Source organism: Oryx dammah, unplaced genomic scaffold, assembly GCF_014754425.2.
Source record: "Oryx dammah isolate SB20612 unplaced genomic scaffold, SCBI_Odam_1.1 HiC_scaffold_11203, whole genome shotgun sequence".
Taxonomy (NCBI): domain Eukaryota; kingdom Metazoa; phylum Chordata; class Mammalia; order Artiodactyla; family Bovidae; genus Oryx; species Oryx dammah.
The window spans coordinates 7,310,133-7,323,874 of record NW_024080596.1 but is presented as its reverse complement, the minus strand read 5'-3'; the positions used below and the strand labels follow the sequence as shown (position 1 = coordinate 7,323,874).

At 35.8% G+C, this 13,742-nt stretch overlaps 1 protein-coding gene across 3 annotated transcripts in view; it reads left to right on the top strand.

Moving 5' to 3' along the window:
• Positions 1-1,341: 1,341 nt before the first annotated feature.
• LOC120860818 (ubiquitin carboxyl-terminal hydrolase 34-like) overlaps positions 1,342-13,742 on the top strand; it is a 59,901-nt gene continuing 47,500 nt past the window's right edge. For all 3 annotated transcript variants that reach the window (XR_005720437.1, XM_040236529.1, XM_040236530.1), the window contains exons 1-9: positions 1,342-1,521; positions 2,038-2,198; positions 4,358-4,423; positions 6,415-6,561; positions 6,656-6,712; positions 6,808-6,885; positions 7,294-7,388; positions 10,772-10,944; positions 13,001-13,154. Coding sequence is in view for 2 of the 3 variants with exons in the window: in XM_040236529.1 (XP_040092463.1) it covers positions 1,455-1,521; positions 2,038-2,198; positions 4,358-4,423; positions 6,415-6,561; positions 6,656-6,712; positions 6,808-6,885; positions 7,294-7,388; positions 10,772-10,944; positions 13,001-13,154 (998 nt within the window). In the remaining variant the exon portion in view is untranslated. The remainder of the gene's footprint in view (positions 1,522-2,037; positions 2,199-4,357; positions 4,424-6,414; positions 6,562-6,655; positions 6,713-6,807; positions 6,886-7,293; positions 7,389-10,771; positions 10,945-13,000; positions 13,155-13,742) is intronic.

The window sequence follows — 13,742 nt, the reverse complement described above, 5'->3', positions numbered from 1 at the left end:
GGAAAATATTCTTAATTGTCCTTCATTTGGTACCTGTGTCAGAGGGTCCCAGGAACACTCCCAGATTTGGTGATTCACTAGAAGGACCCAAGGGACTCAGTATGTAATTGTATTCATGACAAAACTTTTATTCAGCAAAGAAAAAGTATGGGGCCAGATGTGGTGGAAACCAGGTATGCCCTTCTAAGAGTCACCTCCCAGAGGAGTTGCATGGGATGTGCTTAATTCCCCCAGCAACGGTTGTGACATTGAGGTGCTGTCTGCCTGGGATGCTCTCTTCAGCCAAGCAGTTCAGGGGTTTTGTCAGGGGTTGAGTCATGTAGGCACATAATACCTACATAACGGACCACAGTTACTGAAATTCAGATGAAAAGCAAGTATTCTGCATAAACCAAATACAGATAGCCATAGTGGGCCACTTTTATCACTTCAGGAAAGTTTTAAAACAGAGGAGGGAACTGTTCAGCATTCAAGTGTTCAGACAACAGTCGAGAGCCAACCTTAAAGTGTAGCCTTTTCTAAGGATAGCAGTCTCAGTCTTAACAATATTACCTCTTTTCTACATAGTACTCCAGGAGGTTTTATACCCCAGAACAGCATACCATTGTACTACTTGAGATGGCTGAGGGAGATAACTTTGTTTGGAATAGTAGGAAAGGACTAGTTAAAGAACAGGTGGGGGAAAGTGATCTTTCTCAGGCAGATTAGGGAAAAACACCTATAGGATGTATTTTACATGGTTAAGCCTTGCACCTCAGTTTGAACTTCACTGTTATTGAAGTTAAGAGCTTGATGTTGTAATTCCTGATTGCAGCACCTTCCAGGTCTGATGCCAGGCTAGATTGTTAACCTTTTTTGTGTTTTGTTTGTTTTGAGGCCTCTGAATAGTATCTGGCACTTGTAAGTGCACATTATAAGTGAGTTGCTGCTGTTGCTACTGCTACTATAATTATTAGAGTGAAATAAGGAGAAGCTTAAGTAAATACAGAGAAAGTCAAGATAGGGTGTAATGAGTCCTAGGTTAAAATGTTTGATCACTGAATGGTGTCGAAAACAATATACTGTGATTGGGACTCTAAACGATCAGATATTAGGAAAGGAGAGAAAAGTAAAGTTTGAGCACCTTCTCCCATTTTACTTTTCTCTAAGAGAAATAACGTTAGGGAATACTTTCAGATGATGGTATGTGATGTTCCTTTAAGTTTTAAAACAGTCTTTTAGTAAACTTTTGATTGTCATATAGTCCAGTTTACTCTATAGAATTTACTATATTTGGGATATCATTAATTTCCAAGTTTGTATAATATACTTGCTCTTCTTCCCCCTCCCCCTCCCAGGAATTTTTAAGAGATATCTTCAATCTCCTGTTTTTGTTGCCTAGTCTAAAAGATAGACAACAGCCAAAGTGCAAATCACATTCTTCAAGAGCTGCTGCTTATGACTTGTTAGTGGAGATGGTAAAGGGATCTGTTGAAAACTACAGATTAATACATAACTGGGTTATGGCACAACACATGCAGTGTAAGCATTCTTCTTTTCCTTTAATCTTTGTCAATTTTGTTCATGGAAATAAGATTTTGGAGGGCATGATTTAAAGACAATTCACCATTCATACGATAAAGACAGAATTCATCATTCATACGTTATAACAGTGTAAAATTGATGCTAGGATGTATGAAGTTGAAAAGGGAATATTGGTTTTTGAATTTAAAGCAACAGTTGTGATGAACTTTTTCAGAGATAGGTGAAATACTTTGTGGCATTTTTGGGTTAAATAATTTAGTGCCAAGTAAAGTCAAGTTCTGACAGTCTTTTGAATATTTAGGAATGAGTTAGTTTTACTGTGTGTTTGAAATGTACCAAATATTTTATGTATGTGAACCAATATGTATATGAACTAAATGAGTAATATAAACCTAAGTAATATGTATATGAATTAAATAAGTAACAGGTATAGTGGCTGTTAGTGAAAGCAGAATGCATTATGTTTAATAGTTTGCTTGGGGGGTGCCTTTTTCTCCCTCCTTTTTTCAGCAGCTCACGCACCTTATAAATGGGACTACTGGCCTCATGAAGATGTCCGTGCTGAGTGTAGATTTGTTGGCCTGACTAACCTCGGAGCTACTTGTTACTTGGCTTCTACTATTCAGCAACTTTATATGATACCTGAGGCAAGACAGGCTGTTTTCACTGCTAAGGTACAGTTTTCTGTACTTTAAAAGTTAAAACCTTAAAACAGAATTTTAAACCTTTGTTGATAGATCCTGATTCAGTTTAGTAAATATTGTTTGAGAAAATAATTTTAATTAAAATTGACAGAATTGGATATTACTAGCTAACTTATATATATTTGAATTATTTTAACATTTCAATTGATTATTCCAAATGTGATGGTATAATTTATTTAGCAGAGGAAAATACAGTTGTGGAATATACACACTCAGTGTACTGAATGAACATGGTATTTTCAGTAAAAATAAATATAAATTTTACTTACATAGATAATAAGCAAAGCCTAAAACAAAGTAGGAAGTTATTATTAGAATCACTGAACTTGTTATTTTTTAATATTTTAAGGTAAATTTGATTGTGGCCTAGTTTATTTAAGTAAGCTCTACTTTATGTTATTTTTGTTAATTTGTTCTTTGTAGTTTTCATTCTTTGTTTGCCATGGCCTGTTTTTTAGTTTGCCTTCTGGACTGCTTTTATAAGATTTTGGCAGACTTTCTTTATGCCTGAATTTTTGTTTTCTTCCACATGTCATCTTGATGTCCTTGCTTTCCCACCCCTACCCCCCACCACAAAGTATTGAAATTGTATATCTTTAGTGAAATCTTTACTGTGTTTAAGATGTGCTTCAAAGTCTCCAAATTTACAATATACTCAAATGGGTTTCTTTTTTTTTTTTTTTTTTGCTTTAGTTAAGTTGATGTCTTTATCATCTAACTGATTATGATTAGAAGTTGATTTCATTAGGCATGTGTAAAGTTTTGTGACTAAATTAAGTTGTCCCCATTTCTATAGCTTTATAGAACCACTTATTAAAGAAGTGTGTTTTCAGTGATTTTCTTTTTAGGAGATGGCTTAACGACACTTTATAGTCTTATCTTCTTCATATTAACATCACCTTTTAGCCGTTAGCACTGTCAGGAATTAGAATGTAGAAACAGAAAGAACAATCACATGTGTTAGCTGTGAATGAATGTCAGAAATGGTAATTTTGGATAAAAACTAAATTTAGACTTGTCTCTACATAAGGAATTCTTACAGAATAGAAATTTGACATGATTTTGGAAAGTGCTCTCGTCAAATGAGCACTTGATTATTTACATGAAAATGTCATTTTTATTATTTCCTTTTCAGATTTTCACGGAAAGATTAAAGAAAACTGCATGTATTTTAATTGTGGCTGAATATGCACAGTATAAAGTTTATCCTATTAACCATTATAAGTGTACAGTTGTGTGGTATTAGGTATATTCACACTGTAATCATTAACACATCAATCTCCAGAATTTTTTCACCTACCCCAAGTGAAACTCATTGCCCATTAAATACTTTGCTGCCCATTCTTTTTTCACCCATATCCCTTGCAACCACTGTTCTACCTCTGTCTCTATGAATTTGACTACTCTCAGTACCTCGTAAGTGGAATCATGCAGTATTAGCCCTTTTGTGACTGACTTATTTCACTTAGCATAATGTCTTCAAGATTCATCTGCTTCTTCAAAATTATGACAGGTAATAATTTGTAAAGAGAATATTAACTACTTTATTGGTTATTTTAAAATTTTAATGAGATAGAGTATATCTAACAAGTGCCTGGCATGAATGTGAGACTCTTCTCTAAGGCTGATGTTCTGATCCAAGTCTCCAATAAATTAGTGTAGCCAGAATGCTAAATCTCAGTTAATGTACTTTAATATTTAGAGGATTTTCAAAGAAATTGGCCAGAATTACCCTGCAGTGTTAGGATCTACTGTTCTAGAAAAAAATGAAGGTATAACTAGATGAGTTTATTTTTTAATGTGTGAATTTGTTTCTGGAAAAGATGTTTTCTGCTCTTGCAAAATTGCCAACTTGTAAATCAACATTGAACCAAATAAGTACTGATAAATAAAGTAGTTTTAAGATTTCTTTATTTAGTTTCCTTGCATAATAATGATGGCTGTGTTTGTATAATGAACAAAATACTTCAATTTTTAAAATGCTAAAATTGCTAAAGAAAACAGACTATGTGTTTTTCCTAAAAGAATGAAAACAGTGTTTACACATTTTAATCCTTTCTTTTCTAAAATATCTAATTTACCATCAACGCCAGTATGTTGTAATGGAAGGTTTTTTTCTTAATTTACAGTATTCTGAAGATATGAAGCATAAGACCACTCTTCTGGAGCTTCAAAAAATGTTTACATATTTAATGGTATGTTTGAGAATCAGATATGGAAACTAGTTAGATAAACCCTTTGGCCAAAAAAAACCTTAATTGGAGTTCGAGTGTATTGGCCTATGCTGACTATATACTCTGATTTTTCAGATTGACTTTGGCAGTTGCTGATGTTCTTTATCATAGTGAATTTTAACTTTAATATTGCAGTCATCTGCATTTTGTTAATTTATCCTTTGAAGAATTTCTTACATCCAATCCATTTTTCATCACAAGGTCACCCCCACCCTTTAGTCTTAGGATTTTCTGACTGATTTTTCTTTGTCTATCTTAGTTTCCACCTGTAAAACTATAAAATTAATCATTAAAAAATAGCAAATCTTAAAATACTACTCCCCTAGTTAAAATTCCTCAGTGGTTCTTTATTATGAAATTAGTTTTGGTGTTCAGATCCAGCCAGGATAGCACGTATCCCCTTCCCTTCAACTTCTTTTTTATATCCCTCCAGCCACTGCCCACATCCAGCCTCACCCTGTAGTAACTGTAAGCCAGAGAAGTGCATCACCTTTTGCTTCCTCACTTGTGCAGTTATTTATGCTGCTCCTACTGCCTGTAGCTCTCCTCTACTAACACTCTTCTCCATTTTCTTCCCTTTCTCATCTTTCAGGAATCAACTTGGTTTTCTTGAGAAAGTGTCCCCTGAGCGACCAAATTCCAGAGTATTCCTTGTCACCATAATTTTGTTATACAAGTACTTGTATTGAAAGCTACTTGTCTCACTTATTAGAATTTTGAGGAGAGATCTTATTTTATTTATTCCTGTGTATTTCATCTTCTGAGACTTAATGAAAACTCAGTAAATGAGATTTTTGAAACAAAATTAAAAGATTTGTTAGTTATCCCTTGATTCCACTTACAATCTTTTAAGAGAATTGGAACATGCTATCTGAACTGACAAAGCAGTTTTACTGCTTTTTATTGTTTTTTTAAATCATTATTTCACAATTTATTACCTGGGGTAAAAAGCTGCCACATGACATCTGGTTGGTTAATTCTTTGTAACACAGTAATAATCATCAGATATTAGTTACATAATTGATTTATTTGAATATTAGTGAGCTGTATTATTGATGTGTAAACTTGAGAAAACAGAAACAGTTTTTAAGGTAGCAAATTTGGGCGCTGTAGGAAAATAAGACAGTAAAAGATAACTTCTGCTGATTCATTATCTTGTTTGGTCAAAGACATACGTGCTGTGATAGGGATGTACCAGAGGAAAATACTTTTTTTTTTTCTCTTGACAAACATCAATTGTTGATAGGCTTGCTAAAGTCACGTTTATTGATTTCTATTCTGCTGTGGGAGAATTCTATTGAATTAGAAGAAGTCACAGATGCAGGCTTTGAGTATTACTGCTGTTTTAAACCACTACTAAAGCAAAGTTCAGTTGATAGGAAAGTTTATTCACCCTGTAAAGGCTTTGATTTTATGCTTCCTAATACAAGTCTGCATTCCACATTCCTTCTTAGAAATTCCTAGACTTAAAAAAATGAAAATTTCTTGGCTTATGGTACTTTGGCATCTTCTGGCATGAGGACTATTAAACTGAAAATGCCCTGTGCTGTGCTTAGTCGCTCAGTTGTGTCTGACTCTTCACGACCCCTTGGACAGTAGCCTGCCAGGCTCCTCTGTCCATGGGATTTCCCAGGCAAGAATACTGGAGTAGGTTGCCGTGCCCTCCTGCAGGGGATCTTCCCAACCCAGGGGTTGAACCCAGGTCTCCCACTTTGCAGGTGGATTCTTTACCACTGAGTCACCAGGGAAGTCCATGAATACTAAAGTGAGAATCAAACAAAAATGAAATAGAGTATTTTAGTTCTTTATTAGTAGATTTACAAAGATGTTATTTACCTGTTTTACTGTTGTTTATTCAAGAACCTTGTGGTACTTTTTTTATTGTTATTTGAGAGGTACATTTATTTGATTGTTTGATAATCCTCCTCCTTACACACCCTTTTCTTTCACAGGAGAGTGAATGCAAGGCATATAATCCTAGACCTTTCTGTAAAACATACACCATGGATAAGCAGCCTTTGAACACTGGGGAGCAGAAAGATATGACAGAGTTTTTTACTGATTTGATTACTAAAATAGAAGAAATGTCTCCAGAACTGGTTAGTACTGTAATGTTCAAGTTCCTTTGAAATTTTTAGAGATTTTGCACAGTTCTAAATTACTGACTTTTGTTTGTTTGTTTGTTTTTTAAAGAAAAATACTGTCAAAAGTTTGTTTGGAGGTGTAATTACAAACAATGTTGTGTCCTTGGTAAGTATTCTTCCTGTTTTTTGGTTTTTGAAAATTTTTATGTATGTTTTAGCTTATTATGAGAATTTACCAATTTTTGACTATTGATTGACTAGGATTGTGAACATGTTAGTCAGACTGCTGAAGAGTTTTATACTGTGAGGTGCCAGGTGGCTGATATGAAGAATATTTATGTGAGTAATGTATATATTTTTAAATTTTTTTCCTGTTTTTCAACTATTTGTGTACACACACACACACACACAGATTTATATATATAGAGAGAGTGAGAGAGCAGGCTTCTGTTTGTTACTTTGAGAGAAAATTTTCATGTTTTCATCTATTTTCTTCTTGCGATATTACTCAAATAAGAATTAAAGGTAGACCACAGAACTGATTTTTCCTAATCAGAATTTAAATAGTTGAATTTTAGAAATATTTAATAAGATTCAGAGTGTCCATTTTTTACTAAATTTAAGAGTTCATTTTTAAAAATAAAAACTTTGATTTCCTTTGTGCATTCTGTCCAAATTGTAATAAATGCTTTTTGTGTTTTTGGCATGTTGCAAATAATAATATGAAACTCTTAAATGTATAAACAGGAATCTCTTGATGAAGTTACTATTAAAGATACTTTAGAAGGTGACAACATGTATACTTGTTCTCATTGTGGGAAGAAAGTACGAGCTGAAAAAAGGTATGCTTTTTGGAAACCTAATTTTTGTCATTTTGGTAAATCATCAAAAAGAAGTAAAATACAAACTTAGGATAAATTAATGTTACACTTTTATGAAAATTACATGATTACATGATATAATCAGCTGCTTGGAGCTCATTCTTAAACAGAAAATTTTCATTCAGTTATTCAAGTAAACATTCAAGCACTCTTAGTTTTTTTTTTAATCAAATATTTAACAAGGTGTGTATGATTGCTTAGTCCTTTCCCATGCACTCAGTGGAACATGATAAAGAATCTACTCGTGAGCTGAAGACTTCGTCTGAACTTCTAAAGTGAGATTTTTTTCTTTAGAGGTAGCCACAAGATGGCTTTTTTAGGACAGAGAGTAGTTCGGTAAATATGTTTCAATCCTACCCTTGAACACTGAATAGAAACGAGATTGAAAGATTATGTAGTTCATTACTAGGAACAAAGGCAGAGAAATAGTAGTGACCTTATAAGTACTAGAAGTCTGGGATTTGACCACCTTGCCTTAAGTAGAGGATTTACATTTATGGTAATAGAAAATAAGATTGTTAATATACAGTGACACCAAATGATTAACATCTGGATTTGAGGATATCTGCATAGTTGATTGAAGCCATCAAAACATTTGCCTGAGAAAGAACATAACCATTGCAAAGAACTCAGACCTTTGCCAAGCTAAAAATACAGAAGAAGAAGTGACAGAATGAAAGTCAGGAAGAGAAAAGAATCAGGATATTATGGTAACCCAGAATCTGGGGAAGACAATTTCAAGAAGGTATTCATTCAATTGATATAGTCTGCAGAGACGAGGGAGAAAATACCAGCCAAATAAAATCATTGAATTTTTCAAAAAGATAGTTTAGTGATGTTTCTGTCAGGTTGTAGCAATAGAAGCAGAGTTATCAGAGAACATGACGCAAAGTATAGATCATTCATTTTAGAAGTTTGGCAGTAAGGAACAGAAAGAAAGACTTCAGAAAGAACTTTGAAATCAAGCAGAGGAGGAGTTTTCTACATGAAGTAGATCTGAGCATGTTTGAAGACAGTGAATGAAACCCTTTCTTTTCCAATTGCTTAATAGATTTTCCCAGATAAATATGCACTTGAAAAGAATGGTATTCTTTTTCTCAGTCTCCAGAAGTCAAGTTGGTTGCAAAAGAGAAAAGTTATAAATGAATACACTCAAAGCATAGCTGTGCAGGCAGTTACACGTAAAAGACAAACTCATCTGATGAGAGGTTAGGCCAGAAGTTAAGGAGTTAAAACAGACTGGAGTCAGGCAAAAGTTTATTACTGTGGAGTAATATAATTAGAAGTCAGTGAAAGATACTCCCTTCTTACAGAACCTCTTATTTATTCAGTAAGTTTAGAATAAGCTTATTGAATAAATCTGTTGTTCTTGATAACTGTTTCCTTATTGAAACATTCCTTTAATTTGGCTAATACGATTCTACTGTTTTGTGTTTTTTTTTAATATTGTCAAATATATCCTAAGAATAGTATTATTCAGTCCTCTTGTACTCTTATCATACTTCTGCTGCTCCTGCTGCTAAGTCGCTTCAGTCGTGTCCGACTCTGTGTGACCCCATAGACGGCAGCCCACCAGGCTCCCCTGTCCCTGGGATTCTCCAGGCAAGAACACTGGGGTGGGTTGCCATTTCCTTCTCCAGTGTATGAAAGTGAAAAGTGAAAGTGAAGTCGCTCAGTTGTGTCCGACTCTCAGCGACTCCATGGACTGCAGCCTACCACGCTCCTCCGTTCATGGGATTCTCCAGGCAAGAGTACTGGAGTGGGGTGCCATCACCTTCTCCATATCATACTTCTAGATGTCTATAATGACCTAGTAAGTGTTAACCGATCACACTCAGTTCTGGCTTCAAGCTCTGGTTTTCTCAGTTACTCATTCTTTGCTGAAAAACTTTATCTACTACCATAATACCACTCTCTACTGATGTGCTGCTGCTGCTGCTAAGTCGCTTCAGTTGTGTCCAACTCTGTGCGACCCCAGAGACAGCAGCCCACCACGCTCCCCCATCCCTGGGATTCTCCAGGCAAGAACACTGGAGTGGGTTGCCATTTCTTTCTCCAATGCATGAAAGTGAAGTCACTCAGTCATGTCCGACTCCTAGTGACCCCATGGCCTACAGCCTACCAGGCTCCTCCGTCCATAGGATTTTCCAGGCAAGAGTCCTGGAGTGGGGTGCCATTGCCTTCTCTGACTGATATGCTCAGTTCAGTTCAGTTCAGTCGCTCAGTCGTGTCCAACTCTTTGCGACCCCATGGATCGCAGCACACCAGGCCTCCCTGTCCATCACCAACTCCCGGAGTTCACTCAGACTCACGTCCGTCGAGTCATTGATGCCATCCATCCATCTCATCCTCTGTCATCCCCTTCTGCTCCTGCCCCCAATCCCTCCCAGCATAAGGGTCTTTTCCGATGAGTCAACTCTTCGCATGAGGTGGCCAAAGTACTAGAGTTTCAGCTTTAGCATCAGTCCTTCCAAAGAAATCCCAGGGTTGATCTCCTTCAGAATGGACTGGTTGGATGTGCAGTCCAAGGGACTCTCAAGAATCTTCTCCAACACCACACTTCAAAAGCATCAATTCTTCGGCACTCAGCCTTCTTCACAGTCCAACTTTCACATCCATACATGACCACAGGAAAAACCATAGCCTTGACTATACAGACCTTAGTCAGCAAAATAATGTCTCTGCTTTTGAATATGCTATCTAGGTTGGTCATAACTTTTCTTCCAAGGAGTAAGCGTCTTTTAATTTCATGGCTGCAGTCACCATCTGCAGTGATTTTGGAGCCAAAAAAAATAAAGTCTGACACTGTTTCCACTGTTTCCCCATCTATTTCCCATGAAGTGATGGGACCAGATGCCATCATCTTCGTTTTCTGAATGTTGAGCTTTAAGCCAACTTTTTCACTCTCCTCTCTCACTTTCATCAAGAGGCTTTTTAGTTCCTCTTCACTTTCTGCCATAAGGGTGGTGTCATCTGCGTATCTGAGGTTATTGATATTTCTCCTGGCAGTCTTGATTCCAGGTTGTGTTTCTTATGCTAATGGTTCCCAAATAATCTTACCTAATTCAGAAGACTGTGCTTTGCTCTCCCATCCTCATCATGGCATATTCTACAGTCTGCTGTAGTTTGTCATTTGTTTTTCCCATGTAGACATGAGGAAGTTCTTTCAGAATAGAAAGTCATGTAAGAAGGAGATAGATTGATAGATTTAATAAGAGCGTGATTCAGAGTACTATTTATTATTACTCTGAATTGAATATGGAAATAAGTGTAGTATAAATGTAATTGATAATAGCTAGAATACTTTTGAAAGATTTTTAACAACTTTTGTTTTTGTCTTTCAGAGCATGTTTTAAGAAATTGCCTCGGATTCTGAGTTTCAATACTATGAGGTATACATTTAATATGGTCACAATGATGAAAGAAAAAGTGAATACACACTTTTCATTCCCATTACGTTTGGATATGACACCCTACACAGAAGATTTCCTTATGGGAAAGAGTGACAGGAAAGAAGGTAATGCAAAATTTCTTTCTCTTGCCTATGTTTACTGTAAGTTGCCATGACAAGATAGTCCTAATTACAACATTATAATTAAGTATACATTTAAGGAAATTAAATTGAATCTTAGGAAAATGTTTCTAAAGACAATACGGTATATTCAGACAGTTGGCCAATAAACATTTTGTATCTACTAGGACTGTGTTGCCAGAGAAGGCAATGGCACCCCACTCCAGTACTCTTGCCTGGGAAATCCCATGGACGGAGGAGCCTGGTAGGCTGCAGGCCATGGGGTCGCTAAGAGTCGGACACGACTGAGCGACTTCACTTTCACTTTTCACTTTCATGCATTGGAGAAGGAAATGGCAACTCACTCCAGTGTTCTTGCCTGGAGAATCCCAGGGACGGGGGAGCCTGGTGGGCTGGCGTCTATCGGGTCACACAGAGTTGGACATGACTGAAGCGACTTAGCAGCAGGACTGTGTTGCAGGTGTCGTTCTAGGAATTGGGGACACAATAGTGAATGAGATAAACATGGTTCCTGGTCTTGAAGAACTTTTGGGCATGGCATATTTTAAACAGGGGGTTATTAACATGAAGTGTTGTCAGACTGGTTGAGGGGAATCACAGGGTTGCTTTCAAGAGAAGGTGACAAAATAAGCAGAATGGGAATAGATGAGAGAAGAAAGCAGAACTGGTTTAGTCCTTACCTTTTCCATTCTTCTTTGGCAGAGAGAAGTTCTAGTTTACATAAGAGGCCTGGTGGTGTTTTGTTTGTATAGAAAGTTATGCAGATGGAAATTTTTGAGACTTGAAGAGCCACCATATTATAAGATTTAGGAAAAAGAACCATATTTTAATCTTTATACTGTATTGCCGGGCACTTAATGAGCATCGAGTGAATGTTTTATTCTTCACTAAATGGGAAATGAGAGATATAAGCAATGAGTGAGCACTCCTCTTTCAAGAGAATAACGTATCTTTCTTTGAAAAGAGAGGATGGTGATTGTAACTATTAAGGGATACAGGGTTAAGGGAGGGAACTTTATAATAAAGTTGAGTACGTTTAGGAATTTCAGGAAGTGATCAAAAAGAGGTAAGTTTGAAAATATAGACAGAGTTAAGAAGTTGACATTGTATATATATATATATGTCCTACTTTTCAGAATGCTTTCAAACCATTTGTAAAATTGTAGCAAGACTGCATAGTAACTGTGCTTCACTGTATTTTTCATGATGCCACCATGCGTGAAAATAACAAAAATGCCAAGGTAAAGGAGTTTACTAGGCCACAGAATCAGATCCTAGTGTACCCAAACTCCTTAGCCACTGCTCTGACACTGTCAGCCATTTCCTCCTCTTCAGCTAATTGTTGCTTCACTTTTCATGTTAGACTGTGCACTCAGGTGAACCAAATCTGGTCTTTCATACTTGCTTTTAATTACACCTTTTCTTTCTGTGTGATGGTGGAAATATAGATCGTAAATCATACATCATCTGGAGTTTTTTCCTTAGTATCTATTATAATAACCTTTCAAATTGAAATCTCTATGGTTGGAAGTATGTTTTATTTTGTTTCTTTGAACATAAAGCTTCTAATACATAGTGTTTTTTATTAATTGATAAAACAGTTGGAAGCATGCTACCAGTACACAGTGCTTCATTTTCCTTAACATAGACTAACAGGCATAAATATGTTAATACCTTTCAGATCTTGTGTTTGCCTATTCCTAATAAAGATAATATACACTGTTTCATTCAAGTTTATCTATTTCAAAAGGAATAGCCAGATTAAACCAAAAAAAAAAAATTTACATTTACTTGTTATGTCGAGATTGTCCCTAGTTATACACTAACAAGGTAGTTGTTTTTCCAGTAATGTGTATAAAAGTTCCTTAATATTGTAGGCTATAAATAGTGAGTGACAGCAAATAGAGTTGTTTTGTGCCTGTTTGAATATATGAAGTATCTGTGCCTATTTCTGTGCATGAAGTATAGTCTATCAAGTGATTCTAAGATATCACTGTGTGCTATTTTCAAAATTACTGCCATTTTATGTAAATCATTTCAGGTTTTAAGGAAGTCAGTGATCATTCAAAAGACACGGAGAGCTATGAGTATGACTTGATAGGAGTGACTGTTCATACAGGAACAGCAGACGGTGGACACTATTACAGCTTTATTAGAGATATAGTCAACCCACATGCTTATAAAAACAATAAATGGTGAGTTTTAAATATTCTTTTCTTGGGGTTTAAAAGAAAAATCTTTCTCAATTTTTAAAGTATAAGCTTATGATAGTTTTTTTCCTGAGATATGTTTTCAGATTTTTGTTTTCTAAACTTTATCTGTGTCTGGAAAGGGGGCACATAAAATGTTTAAATGAAAGCAGCTTTCAAAAGATAAAATGAATCCATTGTTCTTAAGCTTTATAGATTTCTGCACTTTTTTGAGAACTTGACAAATACTTAAGAAAAATGAAGACCCTCAAGAGTTTTGCACACAGCTAAAGAGTCATAGACAATATTGCACCTTCTGAATTTTACCTGTGGATGGCCACAGAGTCCTTATATATTCCAGTTATCTTTTATCAAGTTAATGGCTGGAAGTCATTCAGTCAGTCCTTAATAGCTGGTTTTTGGCCTTCGAATACTGTTGGGTAAATTCTCATATGTAGAGACTATTGCTGTTCTAGGCATTGTTCTAAGTATTGGGGATATTGCTTTGAACAGAGTGTACATTGATAAATTGATCTGTGCTTAGCAGAACTCGTGCCTGGAAAATTGCATGGATGGAGGAACCTGGTAAGCTAC